This window comes from Emys orbicularis, chromosome 1, assembly GCF_028017835.1.
Source record: "Emys orbicularis isolate rEmyOrb1 chromosome 1, rEmyOrb1.hap1, whole genome shotgun sequence".
Lineage (NCBI taxonomy): Eukaryota > Metazoa > Chordata > Testudines > Emydidae > Emys > Emys orbicularis.
The window spans coordinates 104,830,662-104,843,200 of record NC_088683.1 but is presented as its reverse complement, the minus strand read 5'-3'; the positions used below and the strand labels follow the sequence as shown (position 1 = coordinate 104,843,200).

General features: G+C 43.6%; 1 protein-coding gene across 1 annotated transcript; it reads right to left on the bottom strand.

The window, feature by feature from the left end:
- Window positions 1–8,226: 8,226 nt before the first annotated feature.
- Window positions 8,227–12,488, bottom strand: LOC135890656 (ubiquinol-cytochrome-c reductase complex assembly factor 6). Its single transcript, XM_065418060.1, has 3 exons — window positions 12,325–12,488; window positions 11,771–11,921; window positions 8,227–8,766 (listed from the first exon to the last, which is right to left on the bottom strand). The coding sequence occupies exons 2-3, from the start codon at window positions 11,876–11,878 to the stop codon at window positions 8,671–8,673; spliced, it is 204 nt and encodes a 67-aa protein (XP_065274132.1). The 5' UTR covers window positions 11,879–11,921; window positions 12,325–12,488; the 3' UTR covers window positions 8,227–8,670.
- Between the last annotated feature and the right edge of the window lie 51 nt (window positions 12,489–12,539).

Genomic DNA, 12,539 nt, shown 5'->3' with positions numbered 1-12,539 from the left:
ATGGAGGGAGGGGAGACAGCATGGCAGACACTCTCACCTGTTTGTGTGAGATGCACATTGCCCCTTTAAGTACACTGACCTCACTAAGTCAGGGGTCAGCAACCTACAGCACACGTGCCAAACATGGCATACAAGCTGATTTTGAGTGGCATGCTGCCTGTCCACTGAGAGGAGGAGGGGCCAGAAAGCACCATGCTGGGGGGGAGGGAAGCTTGGCTGCCACAGGACCAAGCTTCTGCCTCCTGCCCCGGTAGGGGAGAGCAGTGTGGGGGGCGGGGGCAGTGTCCTGGTCCCCTGCCCACCACTCCTGTGGCAGCCAAGCTTCCCTACTCCCCTGCTTCTTCCCACAGCTTGGTCCATTCTGGCCCCTCCTCCCTTTCCCTGCCTGTGATGGCCCTTGCGAGGGGGAGGGGGGAAGAGCAGCAACATGCACACAGCTCCATAGAGGAGGCAGAGAGAGGTAGGGATGGGCCTGGGGGAAGGGGGTGGAACAGGGCATATCCCTCCCAGCCCCCTGCCATAAGCTGCTCAGGGCAGGGGGCTGGGAGCACCCCAGCCTTCTACCCTGCACCCCCCATACCTCCCAGCCCTCTGCCCTGACCTCAAGTTGCCTCCAACACCCAGCCTTCTGCCCTGCACCTCCACACACCCCCAGCCCTCTGCCCTGCACCCCCCCACACCCAGCCTTTTGCCCTGCACCTCCACACTCCCCCAGCCCTCTGCCCTGACCTTGAATTGCCCTCCAGCCCTCTGCCCTGACCGCCCCCCAACACCTAGCCTTCTGCCCTGCACCTCCACAGACACAGCCCTCTGCCCTGACCTCGAGTTGCCCCCAACACCCAGCCTTCTGCCCTGCACTTCCACACACACCCCAACCCTCTGCCCTGACCTCGAGTCCCCCCCAACACCCAGCCTTCTGCCCTGCACCTCCACACCCACCCCCAGCCCTCTGCCCTGAACCCCCAACACCCAGCCTTCTGCCCTGCACCTCCACACACACCCCAGCCCTCTGCCCTGACCTCGAGTCGCCCCGCTCAGCCCACTGCAGGCCTAGGTGAACAGAACCCCAGGCTGGAAGCAGGCTGAGCAGGCTGGCAGCGTAAGATCAGCATTTTAATTTAATTTTAAATGAAGCTTCTTAAACATTTTGAAAACCTTGTTTACTTTACATACAACAATAGCTTAGTTATATAATATAGACTTATAGAGAGAGACCTTCTAAAAAACGTTAACATGTATTACCGGCACGCGAAACCTTAAATTAAAGAGAATAAATGAAGACTCAGCACACCACTTCTGAAAGGTTGCCTACCCCTGCTCTAAGTATATGGCCTTTTTTAAGTAGATCAGCAAGTTGAGACAGCCCCTGCTCCCCTCCAGCACTAACACAGCATAGCTCCAGATAAGCCCAAGGACCTCTCTAAACAGGCATGAGGAGTGTAAAGGTAAACACTCCCTTAAGAAGAGGGATAAATTACCTCACCTTTCTTTTATAAAGAGGACAGCCTACCCTCAGTACCAGGAGAGACTCCATACCCCCAGTGCAAGTGTGTCTGGAGTTCATGGGTAATGTCTGTTGGCATCAACAGCAGTGACAGCTAAGTGCACACTGAAGCTGTTGATGCAAGGGGTGGGTCTGAACCCTGCAAGAAGAGAAGGAACCTTTCACTTCCTGCACTGGAAGTACTGCATCACAGGAAGACTGCCTCACACAAACCTGCACTACCAGATAGCCTAGAGCAGGGATCTCAAACTCAAATCACCATGAGGACTAGTACATTGGCCCAAGGGCCACATCACTGACACCTTTTCATACAAAGATACAAAAGACCACCCCCACTCCACCCCTTCCCCAAAGTCCCTACCCCTATTCCCACCCCAGCCCCACCTCTTCTCCACATCCTCTGCTCAGTGTGCCATATCCCTCCTCCTCATCCTGGAAAGTTCTAAGCACCACCAAACAGCTGTTTGGCAGCAGGAAGTGCTGGGAGGTAGGTGGAGGAACAGAGATATGGCCCACTTGGGGGGCAGCGGGGTGAGAGGAGCTATGGTGGGCTGCAGCAAACAACTCTGCATGTTTGAGACCCCTGGCCTAGAGTCAGGAGTCCTTCCCACTCCATCTGCCAGACTAGCATATTCTTGAGGACCTGGCTATCTACAGAGTTGCCAGTCCTTTCAGTCCCAGTATCACCCAGGGATATTCCTACACCAATGTTGTGTCAGATGCCAATTCTGAATACCAGTCACACTGCTGAGGCTCCGACCACAACAGTTCACCACTTACTGGTTCCTTCCTTTAGAGTGTCACAAGGCAGCTGGTACCATCGGTTCCACCAGTGGAGTCAGGCAACTCCTATTCCTCCAATGAACAGGAAGTGATACCAGAAGTTCCACTAACAGTCCTGAGGTGAGAAGTGGACCCTAATCGGGCTTCCAGAGCCTTCCCAATGCCACCACATCCCCACACAGAACATTATTGGCCTAATGACTAGTGATTCCCCCATGGGGTTCTCCTAATCCATATGATCCCACTCACTGGTCATATTATAAATCCTTAAATCCATATTTTAGAGTGCTGAATTACAAAGACCCTGGGCAATGCTTTAGACAGAGATCACCACCCGGAGAGGAGTTTCAGGCCCCTCTGCCCCCAGAAGGTTTTGAGGAAGAACAACCACCACTACCACCGGATCTACTGGCAGCACTTTCTTCTTCCCAGATGAGGCAGTGGCACCAGCCTCACCTTCACCACTAGACGACTATAAACAGTATCAGGACCTCTTTAGGAAAATTGCAGATATTCTCCAGATCCCTCTGGAGGATGTTCAATCCATAAGCTTTTGGAGATCCTCTCAAAATGAAGGCAACTTGTTTGCGGCCCTCAATTAGAAGGAAGCCTACTTTCATATAGACATTCATCCAGCACACAGGAGATTCCTGAACTTCACAATGGTCCAGGAATACTTTCAATACAGGGCTCTTCACTTCAGCTTATTGGCAGCACTGTGAGTTTTTACAAAGTTTCTCTCTGTGGTAGCAGTGTATCTGCAGCACCAAGGCAGCACAGTATTTCCTCAACAATTGGCTGCTCAAGGGACAGCCATACCAGGAGGTGCAGATGGCAGTCCTCTCTTCACTCGATCTCTTTCACTTGTTGGGGCTTCAAGCAAATCTAGAAAATTCCACTTTGACACATATACAGTTACAGATTTTATCTGAGTGAATCTGAATTCAATTTCAGCCAAAGCATACTTACCATTAGACAGATTCCTCATGATGAGGAATCTCAATGCCCAGCTCTGACTCAGCCCCCAGACAACAGTCTGGTTCTGCCTGGTCCTTCTAGGTCATATGGCTGCCTGTACCTATGCAGGGGCATATGCAGAAATTTAAATTTGACCGCTTTTGGTGGGTCAAGTTCTGTGTCCCCACCACAGCTTCAGGGCTGGAGGAACTGTCAGCTCCCACCAGGGCCGGAGGAGCTCACTCTCCCTGCTGTGGCCCCAGAGCTAGAGGAGCTGTTAGCTCTAGCCTGGGGGCCGCGGCAGAGGAGTTCTATGCTCATGCCAATTGCTGTGGATGTGCCCCTTCCTCCCCACCCCCATGCCTATGTGATACCTTTTGTGAGACTTCACCTCTGTTGCCTCCAGGCATGGCTGCAGACAGTCTACATCCCAAGCAGGCACACCCTGTACAAAACAAGTTTTGCTCCCTCAGAGTGTCCTCACATCCCTCACTTGGTGGGAAAACAAAGTGTCTATGTAGGGATTCCCTTCATCCCTCTACCATCCACAAAGATACTTATGGATACCTCCCTACTAGCCTAGGGAGACCTGGGTGACTATATAGCTAAGCGTGCTTGGACTCCACCAGAATCCAAACTGCACATCTATCTTCTTGAGCTTCAGGCACTTTGTGAAGCCTGCAAGAGGTTTTTACCCTTTCATCCAGTGCACACGTCCAAATCATGTCAGACAACATCATTATATAAATAAGCAGGAAGGAGCAAAGTCTTCCCTACTCCGCATGGTGCGATCAGACTCTGGAACTGGTGCATCTGGCATCAAATCACCCTCTCAACAGTTCACCTACCAAGAGTAGTGAACACCTTAACAGACAGCCTGAGGACGCATTTCCATCTGGATCACGAATGGGAGCTCCCCTCTTTAGTGGCACAGCATTATCTGGCAGTGGGGTTTCCCATCCTGGGACCTCTTTGTAACCCAAACAAGGAATGCCCAGACAACTTCTCCTGAGCCGCCCAGTGGCACAACTACAAAGGGGGACTATGCATTCTGGTACTATGGTCAGATCCACTCACGTACGCCTTTCCTTCCATTCCTCTATTATTTTGCATCCTCAGAAATGTCAGGCAGGACAAGGCGAAAGTAATCCTGGTAGTACCTTTGTGGCTGAGACAATTTTGGTTCACCACCACCCTGCAGATAGCCTCTCACCCATGTATACATCTACAACCACTCCTGCAGCTACTATCTCAGAACAGGGGCAGAACTAACCATCCCAACCTGGCCTCTATCTGGCAGCCTGTTTTTTGGATGATCAACAGATTTAGAGATCATGCTCTGAGCAGGTCCAATCCATCCTCAACAAACAGCAGGAGACCCTCTACAAGAAAGTACTGTGTAGTCAAATGGAAGTTGTTCTACCCCTGGTGTCAACAGCATAACCTCTCTAGAAAAGTCTGGGATCCCTTTTATTCTGGACTATGTTCTTTCCTTGAAGACATCAGGCTCACCTGTCAGTTTGCTGCATGTGCATCTGGCAGCTATCAATGCCTTCCTTCTCCAATGGAGAACTCCTCCATCTTTACCCATCCCACAACAATGTGAAGTTCCTGAAAGGCATCATCAGAGCCTTTCCACCAGTATTACAACCTGCACTGTGCCAGGGACATGAACTTGGTACTCTTGGCACTTTTGAACCCACCATTCGAGCCTCTGACCTTTTTTGTACCTCTCTGTGAAAACAGCTTTTCTAATGGCTATCACCTCTGCTAGAGGAGTGGGTGAGTTCGAGGCCCTCCTGGCGGATCCTCCCTACACCGTGTTTCACAGGGATAAAGTGTCCTTGAGATTGCATCCCGAGTTCATCTCGAAGGTTCCCTCTGAATTTCACCTGAATCAGACTGTTCATTTGCCCATTTTCTATTTAAAACCTCATAATAAACAGGGAGGACAAGAAGCTCCACTCTTCGGATGTCCACAGAGCTTTAGCCTTCTACTTGCAGAGGACTAAGCCCTTTAGGAAGTCTCTGTTCTCAGCAATGGAAACAAATAGTCTTGAAGGAAGAAGCTCTCCCCATAGACTCTTGAGATGGATTTCAGGGTCTATTCTCTTTTGTGAGATTATGAAGCCCCTTCCCTTCCAGCTTCAAGGCACACACTACTAGAGCACAAGCTGTCTTGGTGGTGACAGCTTGTGCTGTCCTCTTTGAATTTTGTAGCATGACAACTTGGGGTTTTATTTGCATCATTACTAGGCATTACGCCCATGTTTAAACTTCATCTGAATGCCTCCTTTGGTTCAGTGATCTTGCAATCTAAGATGCAGCTTCCTCACACCCTTCTCCACAATGAGTACTACTTGGGAGTCACCCACTGTGAATATGCATAAGGACCAGCACTCAAAGAAATGGAGGTTACTTACCTTATAGCAACTGGAGATCTTAGAGATGTGTAGTCCCCATGGGTACATTCCATGACGTGTCCTCCTTCCCTGCTGTTCAGACCATCTCCCAGTTCACAGTGGAGCAGGAACTGGAGAGGCAGTCAGTCCACAGCACCCCTTATACCCTCAGTTCAGTGGAGGCACAGGTACAGACCAACAAACACTGCTATTGAAAAAGCATCCAATCTCAGGAACAGGGAGCACATGTACACCCACAGTGAATACCCCTGAGGACGACACATCTCAAAGAACTCTAGTTACTATATGGTAAGTAACCTCTATTTTCCAGCCATTGGATCTCATGTCTTTTTCTGCTAGATTAAAGAACTCTCTACTATTAGAAATCACTTTCCCATATAGGAACTTGTAGACTGATCAGGATACCTCTTAGCCATCTTTTGAATGAACAAAATGGATGGAAATTCTTAAACCTCTCGGTATAGAAGGCATGTTTTGCAGACCTCAACTCATCCTTGTAGCTCTTTGCTGAACCACTTCTAATTTTTCAACTTTTTTATTTTTTTAGTGTGGACCTCAGAACTGAACACAGTATTCCAATAATGGTCTCACTATGCTTTATACAGCAGAAATATCACCTTCCTACTCCTACTTGATGTTCCCATTTACATATCCAAGAATCCCACTCTACTCCCTCTGACAGATGTCAGAAAGATTAGGTATTAAAACTGAGGTCACCATGTGCAACTGGAGCGTTAATTGAACCCAACAAGAAACTGCACAATCCTAAGTGTGACCGACACTCAGACCAACCATGTGGAAAGGATCCTCCCCATCCCAAGGTTAAGAAGATAAGAAGAAATTGAAAATAAATCTCACCAAGATTCTATTTCCACTTCTATTTCTTTAATATAGTAACTGTAGGTTTTCTTGCTAAATCTACACATTCTAGTGAGACCTCAAGTAACCATATTTTAGATTGTAACTCCTTTATAAATCCAAGCAAATTAACCTAAGAGAAATTGAAAATAATACCTTTAAGCAATTGTTTTTAATAGTCTAAAATTGTCCCTTTTGAACCAATTCATTCGAACAAGAGTAACCAAACTCTTAAAGTGCCTTAAAAACAAGTGCATCCTTGAAAGTGTGATAAATGAGTTAGATACTAAAGAATTACGAATTGATGATCGTAAGTAAACATAGTAAGAAACCTTGATAATTTGCATTATTCCTTGACATAACTGTTGAGCCTCATGTCTGATAATTGCTTGCAAGACTGTATTGTGTATGTGTAGTACACACCTACAACATTCGTTTGGTTACACATGAGTGGTCAACTGTTGATTGTATACTAATGTGGTTCTGGGTGGATTAATAAATTATAGATTAGATAAGAATAAGCAAGTGTCCTGATTTGAGAATACTATTCAAGTTAAAAGTTGACCTGAAAAGAAACCCAGCATTAATATTAGTCAGCTAACACTCCCAGGACTCAGTAAAAAGGGGTTATTCTATTACATTCCATTCTATATTGGCTATAACACTTATTCAATTGACAAACATAGTTTGTTAGATTTCAGCAAATTTATAAAAATTGATCTCCTTTCTGCCAAATTATGTAAGCATGAAAGGAGGACTAGTATACATTGTGATTCCTTATTAGCGGCCATCAGGGCCTAGTATTACTACCAACTTTAGGACAGTGTACACCCATTGATTCATTTACCTCCTGAAGGAATAGAAGTCAGTAGCAGTAAGAGATTTTGCAGAGGGTCACACAGCTTTCAGGCATGATCTCCATGCTTCATAGGAATTGTCAGATGGGGGTAAGAAATCACATCCATGATACCGTTTGTTATAATTAAATATATATGACAGTGTAAATTTGGCTAGAAGTGATGTTTGTTCTGGACGTTCACAACAGTAAGATGTACAACTTTGGGGGAAACCTTCATTAAAGTAAGTTTTTCATTCTGTCTTTTATACTTATCATTAAATCTTCCGTAGTGCTTTTATTTCTACTCTCTTCCCTTCTTTAAATTTTGTGATAGATTTCTTAAAGCAGCCCATACCGAGATGTTCCAATGTTCAGCCAAAAAAAAAAAAAAAAAAAGCCATCTCTCCCTCTCAGAACTGGAAGTTCATTTGCTCGTTTTAAAAACAGAAACAAAAAACCAAGCACACACACTAGCAGGACACTCAAATCCACTGTTTCTGCCTTTCCCCTCCATACAAGAACAGCAGCTACACTGAATTATACATATACATAAACAGTATTATGAAAAAAGCTGGATTTGCTGACAAAATTTCTGATGAGAAATCTAGCATAACTGCTTATAAAAGCAATAGTAAGCAAAGTTCTATTTAACCTCGTCTTCAGATACCATGTATATATGCACGTACAACTAGAGAAAATATTTAAAGCATGACACTATAGTATTAAATGTCCACTTATATAAAATTAAACTTTTTTAAAAAAAGGCTAATCAATTCAATGTGGTGGTGCTACAGAAAATGTCAAGCCACTACCTCTAGTGATCTGTACTAAAGAAGATGACTTCTGAGTCTGCAGAGCATTCTGTAATTATAATAATTTTTATTACATTAATCCTAATAAAATCTTGTTAATTTTCAAATTCCTAATAACATTTATTTAGACTAGGAGCCAATATGAATTATACTTTCAATAGATTTTAAAAATTGTTACAGAGTAATCAGGACAAAAAAATTATATTCTTCTGAAAACAAAAATACAAGGAGTTTTAATGAACAACTGGCTGGATTTCTGATAAACAGGATTCCTCAATTATTTCTTACATACAAGTTTTTTTTTGTTTTAAATAAATAGAAATATAGATTTACAGGACTACAGCATTTCATACATGGACTTTGGGTACAATTTTCAGAAGTGCATAAGTCCCAATGACTTTGGTTCCTAAATCACGTAGGAAAATGAGACTCGGGACCCTAAGTTATTTAGGCACTTCTGAAAATTCTACCCTTCATGACTTCAATATTCTGTGGTCATTGTTGTGAAGTATGAACTTCGCTTGGTTTTTGTTTTAGACCCAAGAGTTCCGTTTTCAATTCTCCAGGCTTAGGCGGAATTTCAGGTATAGTCTATAAAATAAATAAAACAAAGAGATGTCAGTGCTCAAAATCTGTGACTGAGATATAGAAAACGGAGCTAATTTACAGAAAATTAGACATCCCATGAGAGGCAGAAAAGAACACTACATTCAAGTTACAATTCTGTCTCCCTCTTTCTTGAGCTAATTGTAGACTGATCTCTAGCATCAACCAAATTTCTTTCTAATTCAACTTCAACTTCTTGCATCTGGCAATTTGACTTTAGTCCTTTGGAACAACTTGATCTTGGGGGAGGTGGGGAATACCTTTTCTAAGGAACCCTTCCCACAGTACTAAATTCCATTCCAGGGATGGAAAAGAGCCACTGAAACCTGGTTATTTTATAGGACATTATAAGTGTGGCTGGCATTTTAGTTACTAGAGATCTGGAGTGAACTGTTTTTCCACCATCTCCCTTAAGAATATAGCTCAAACTGATGTATCCTTCCCTTAATCATGTATTGCCACATGGTTTCCTGATAAGCAGCTGTCTCACTTCAGTTAAGTCATCCACCTTTGTAACCGTCATTCCAGTTAACCTGGTCAGGGTGCACGTGCATAAGGACTCCCAAAGATACAATTTGAAAATGGTGGGAGAATATGGTAAGTGCTTGGCTACAGGAACAAGAGCCTCTTCTACTCCTCAGAAGAGGAAAGTAGCTGTATTATGTGGCCAGTATACATTTAATTTGCCAAAGGGAGCTTCAGATTTCACGCCAAACAGGGGTGATAGTGGAAATTCACATCCTCACCAGCCCTCACACTGGTCTTGAAGATGAAACACCTACACTGGGGGTGAAAAAAACCCTTCACATTATTTAACCTTTGCTGCTTTTAAAGCTATAAGCTTTTAGAGTCTTCATTAGTTTAAATAACTACAGATGAGCATTTTGTACAGCTATACATTTTGTTTTGTCATTATATGTCAAAGAAACCATTTCATAAAATTACTATATACTTCCTAATTACTAATCTACTGGTAGGAAAAGTATCACTCTAAAACTGTGGGAAGATTCTTCAAGTATAATTTTTCTTTTTAAATAATTCCTATTTTGAAACTGGTCTTTTGTTTCCTCTACTAGAAGGCAGAGGTACCCCACCACTTTTTGAAATAAAGTTACACAAGTTTAAACAACAAAAGCTCTACAGAGTGGGATGGCTTATAGATTGCAGAAGCTGTAGGGCATTGGTTCAAGTTTAAACCAGGTCACCAGTTACCATCTGATGGCTGTTGGATTAAGACAATTGGTTCAAATGAAACCACCCTGTACCTAGTAATTGCAATGTGGACACATCTACTATCACCACAACTGGTACTTTTGTCAGCAGCCTTATGAGAGAAGCCAAAGATCTAATAGGCATAGAAACAGATCTAATAGGCATGGAAACCCTCGAAGGATTGCCTCCAGATCAGGGAGAAGGCATACTGGTGGGACACTGTGGAGTACCCTGTGCTGATATTGCCATAATATCATAATATGCCAGAACATCACTCTCCAGGACTGCAGATTTTAAGTATTAAATTCAGTTTATTTTTAATATATTTGCTTTGAACAGCAAAATGTTAATTCTATTTCCTCTCCTTTTGTGGGAAAGATGGAAGACTAAATAGAAAGAGTGTGTGATATTACAGTGCGAGCATAAATAGATCCATCTGAGAAGATAATAAAGGCTCGGTTACCACTGCGTGAATAAGACAGCAACTGTTTACATGGGAGCCACATAAGATACTTTACGCTTTATGCAGCCACACTTTGCATCTGCACAGCTGTGGTAATAGTAGATTATGCTAGTGTATAAACAAGGCAACAAAGCCATGTTAATTTCAGCTCCATTTTTTGAAGCAAAGGAATATTGTGGGAAGAGGGAATGTTTTCCTAATGTAAAAGGGACAAAGGAAGAAAAAGGTTGCAAGAGTCAAGAGCTTGGAAAAATATAGAAGGTAAAAAGCAAGCTGTAAGAATCAGATGTCAAACAATTGCAATACTTTTTTCCAACATTTGATTTGCATAGATTTTTCACCCCTTGAATTTCTAGACAAAGCAAACTACAAATCTCTACCAAAACTGTAGCATTTCACCTGGTTTAGAATTGAATTCACAAAAATTTCACATGCTTTCCACCCAAATCGTAAGTAGATCCAACTTTGCCCAAAAGTTCACTTCTGAGCTTTAGGTCTTAATAAAACAAGTTTACTTTTTCCTGGTTCTGTGTCTAATGCCTTTAAAAATGAAGGTTTATTATATACACCTTTACCCCGATATAACACGACCCGATATAACACGAATTCGGATATAACGTGGAAAAGCAGTGCTCCGGGGGGGCAGGGCTGCGCGCTCCGGCAGATCAAAGCAAGTTCGATATAACGCAGTTTCACCTATAACGCGGTAAGATTTTTTGGCTCCCGAGGACAGCGTTATATCGGGGTAGAGGTGTACTTTCAGGTCCTGGAAAAACTACTACCTCTGCATGTGGTGTTGTGTTACTACTACAATCTGCTTCCCAACCAAGTTGTGAAAGCAACTAACTGCTGACTCGGATTTAAGAAAAAAAATAATCTTGTAGGTATTGCTGACTTGGGATTCTAGCTCTTCTAGTCTAGAGCGGAAAAGAATCTTATAACCCCATAGAAAAGGTAACTTTACTCTGAAAAAAATACGCTAAGAAGAGTGCCAATTTTCATTGCACGTGCAGAATGTTTTACATTCTGGGTAAACTACATAATTTCTTTTAATGTCTGATGCACATTGCTCTTCAAAACTGAGGGAAAATCCTGAGACATGACTTTCTAGCAGCTTCACATATTTGTCTCTTTTTCCTTATTATTGGACTGAAAAACAAGCATATTAACATTTTGAAATAGAAGTGTTTTGGTATTTTTGCCACAGTGACCTTAACAATGTCCACTGAACAGCATTCCTATAGGAGAAATTTCAAAACACATATTACTTAGCTGTTATAAATTAAATGAAAATCAAAACTTTAAATCACTTACAAGATCAGGTCTGTAATATCTATGCACAACTTCTGCACCTGCAAACATAGCCAATGTACTTGCACTGAGCATTTTCAAGTAGCGAGGCCAAGATACCCCAGCAGGCATGATGAAGAGCAGACAGCACTTGAGATTTGAGTACTCCAATTGACTGAGTGAAGAATTGGAGGGGGGGAAAAGTTGTAATAATTAGTATGCCAACTAGCCCATTCTGAAATACAATTCGCCCTATTAGAATTTGTTAACAAGAAACCGCGTTTGGTTAAATCACATCCACCTTCGGTAGGAAATAGAGATGGGGAGGGGAGGCCTTTTGCAATGGAGCCTCACTTAAAAAGTTTTAAAGCAGGTAAAGAAGAAACAGTGCTTTTAAAATGTTCAAATCTCTGCAACACACTACAGAAGTAACCACTCCCCCCCGTGGACATCAGCCGGTAGGATTCTTTGTCCTTACCCCAAAGGCAACTCCACAAACTCTGGAGACAACCCCACTACCCAACCATGCTACACACACCATCCTTTGCCGGTGATTGAGGCATGGAAAATGCACCTACTTGCATGCAGCAAAACTCTACTACACTGGTCTGACAGCACTTGTTCTCTGCCCAGGACACATTAGGAGGAGGTCCCGGATGACAGGCTCTCCGCTCAGAACACAACCAAGGCCCCAGAGACAAGCTAGCCGGCCCGTCCTTCTGCAGGAGGAGCCGAGCAAATCTCATCAAATCATGTGACTCAGGGCATGCATGTCATCTCTCACGTGACTCTA

Excerpts from the sequence above, each read along its gene's own strand:
- LOC135890656 (XM_065418060.1), bottom strand. The coding sequence starts at position 11,878 with ATGCCTGCTGGGGTATCTTGGCCTCGCTACTTGAAAATGCTCAGTGCA. Across the intron at positions 8,767-11,770 it reads GATATTACAGACCTGATCTT|ACTATACCTGAAATTCCGCC; the intron begins GTAAGTGATTTA and ends TTTATTTTATAG.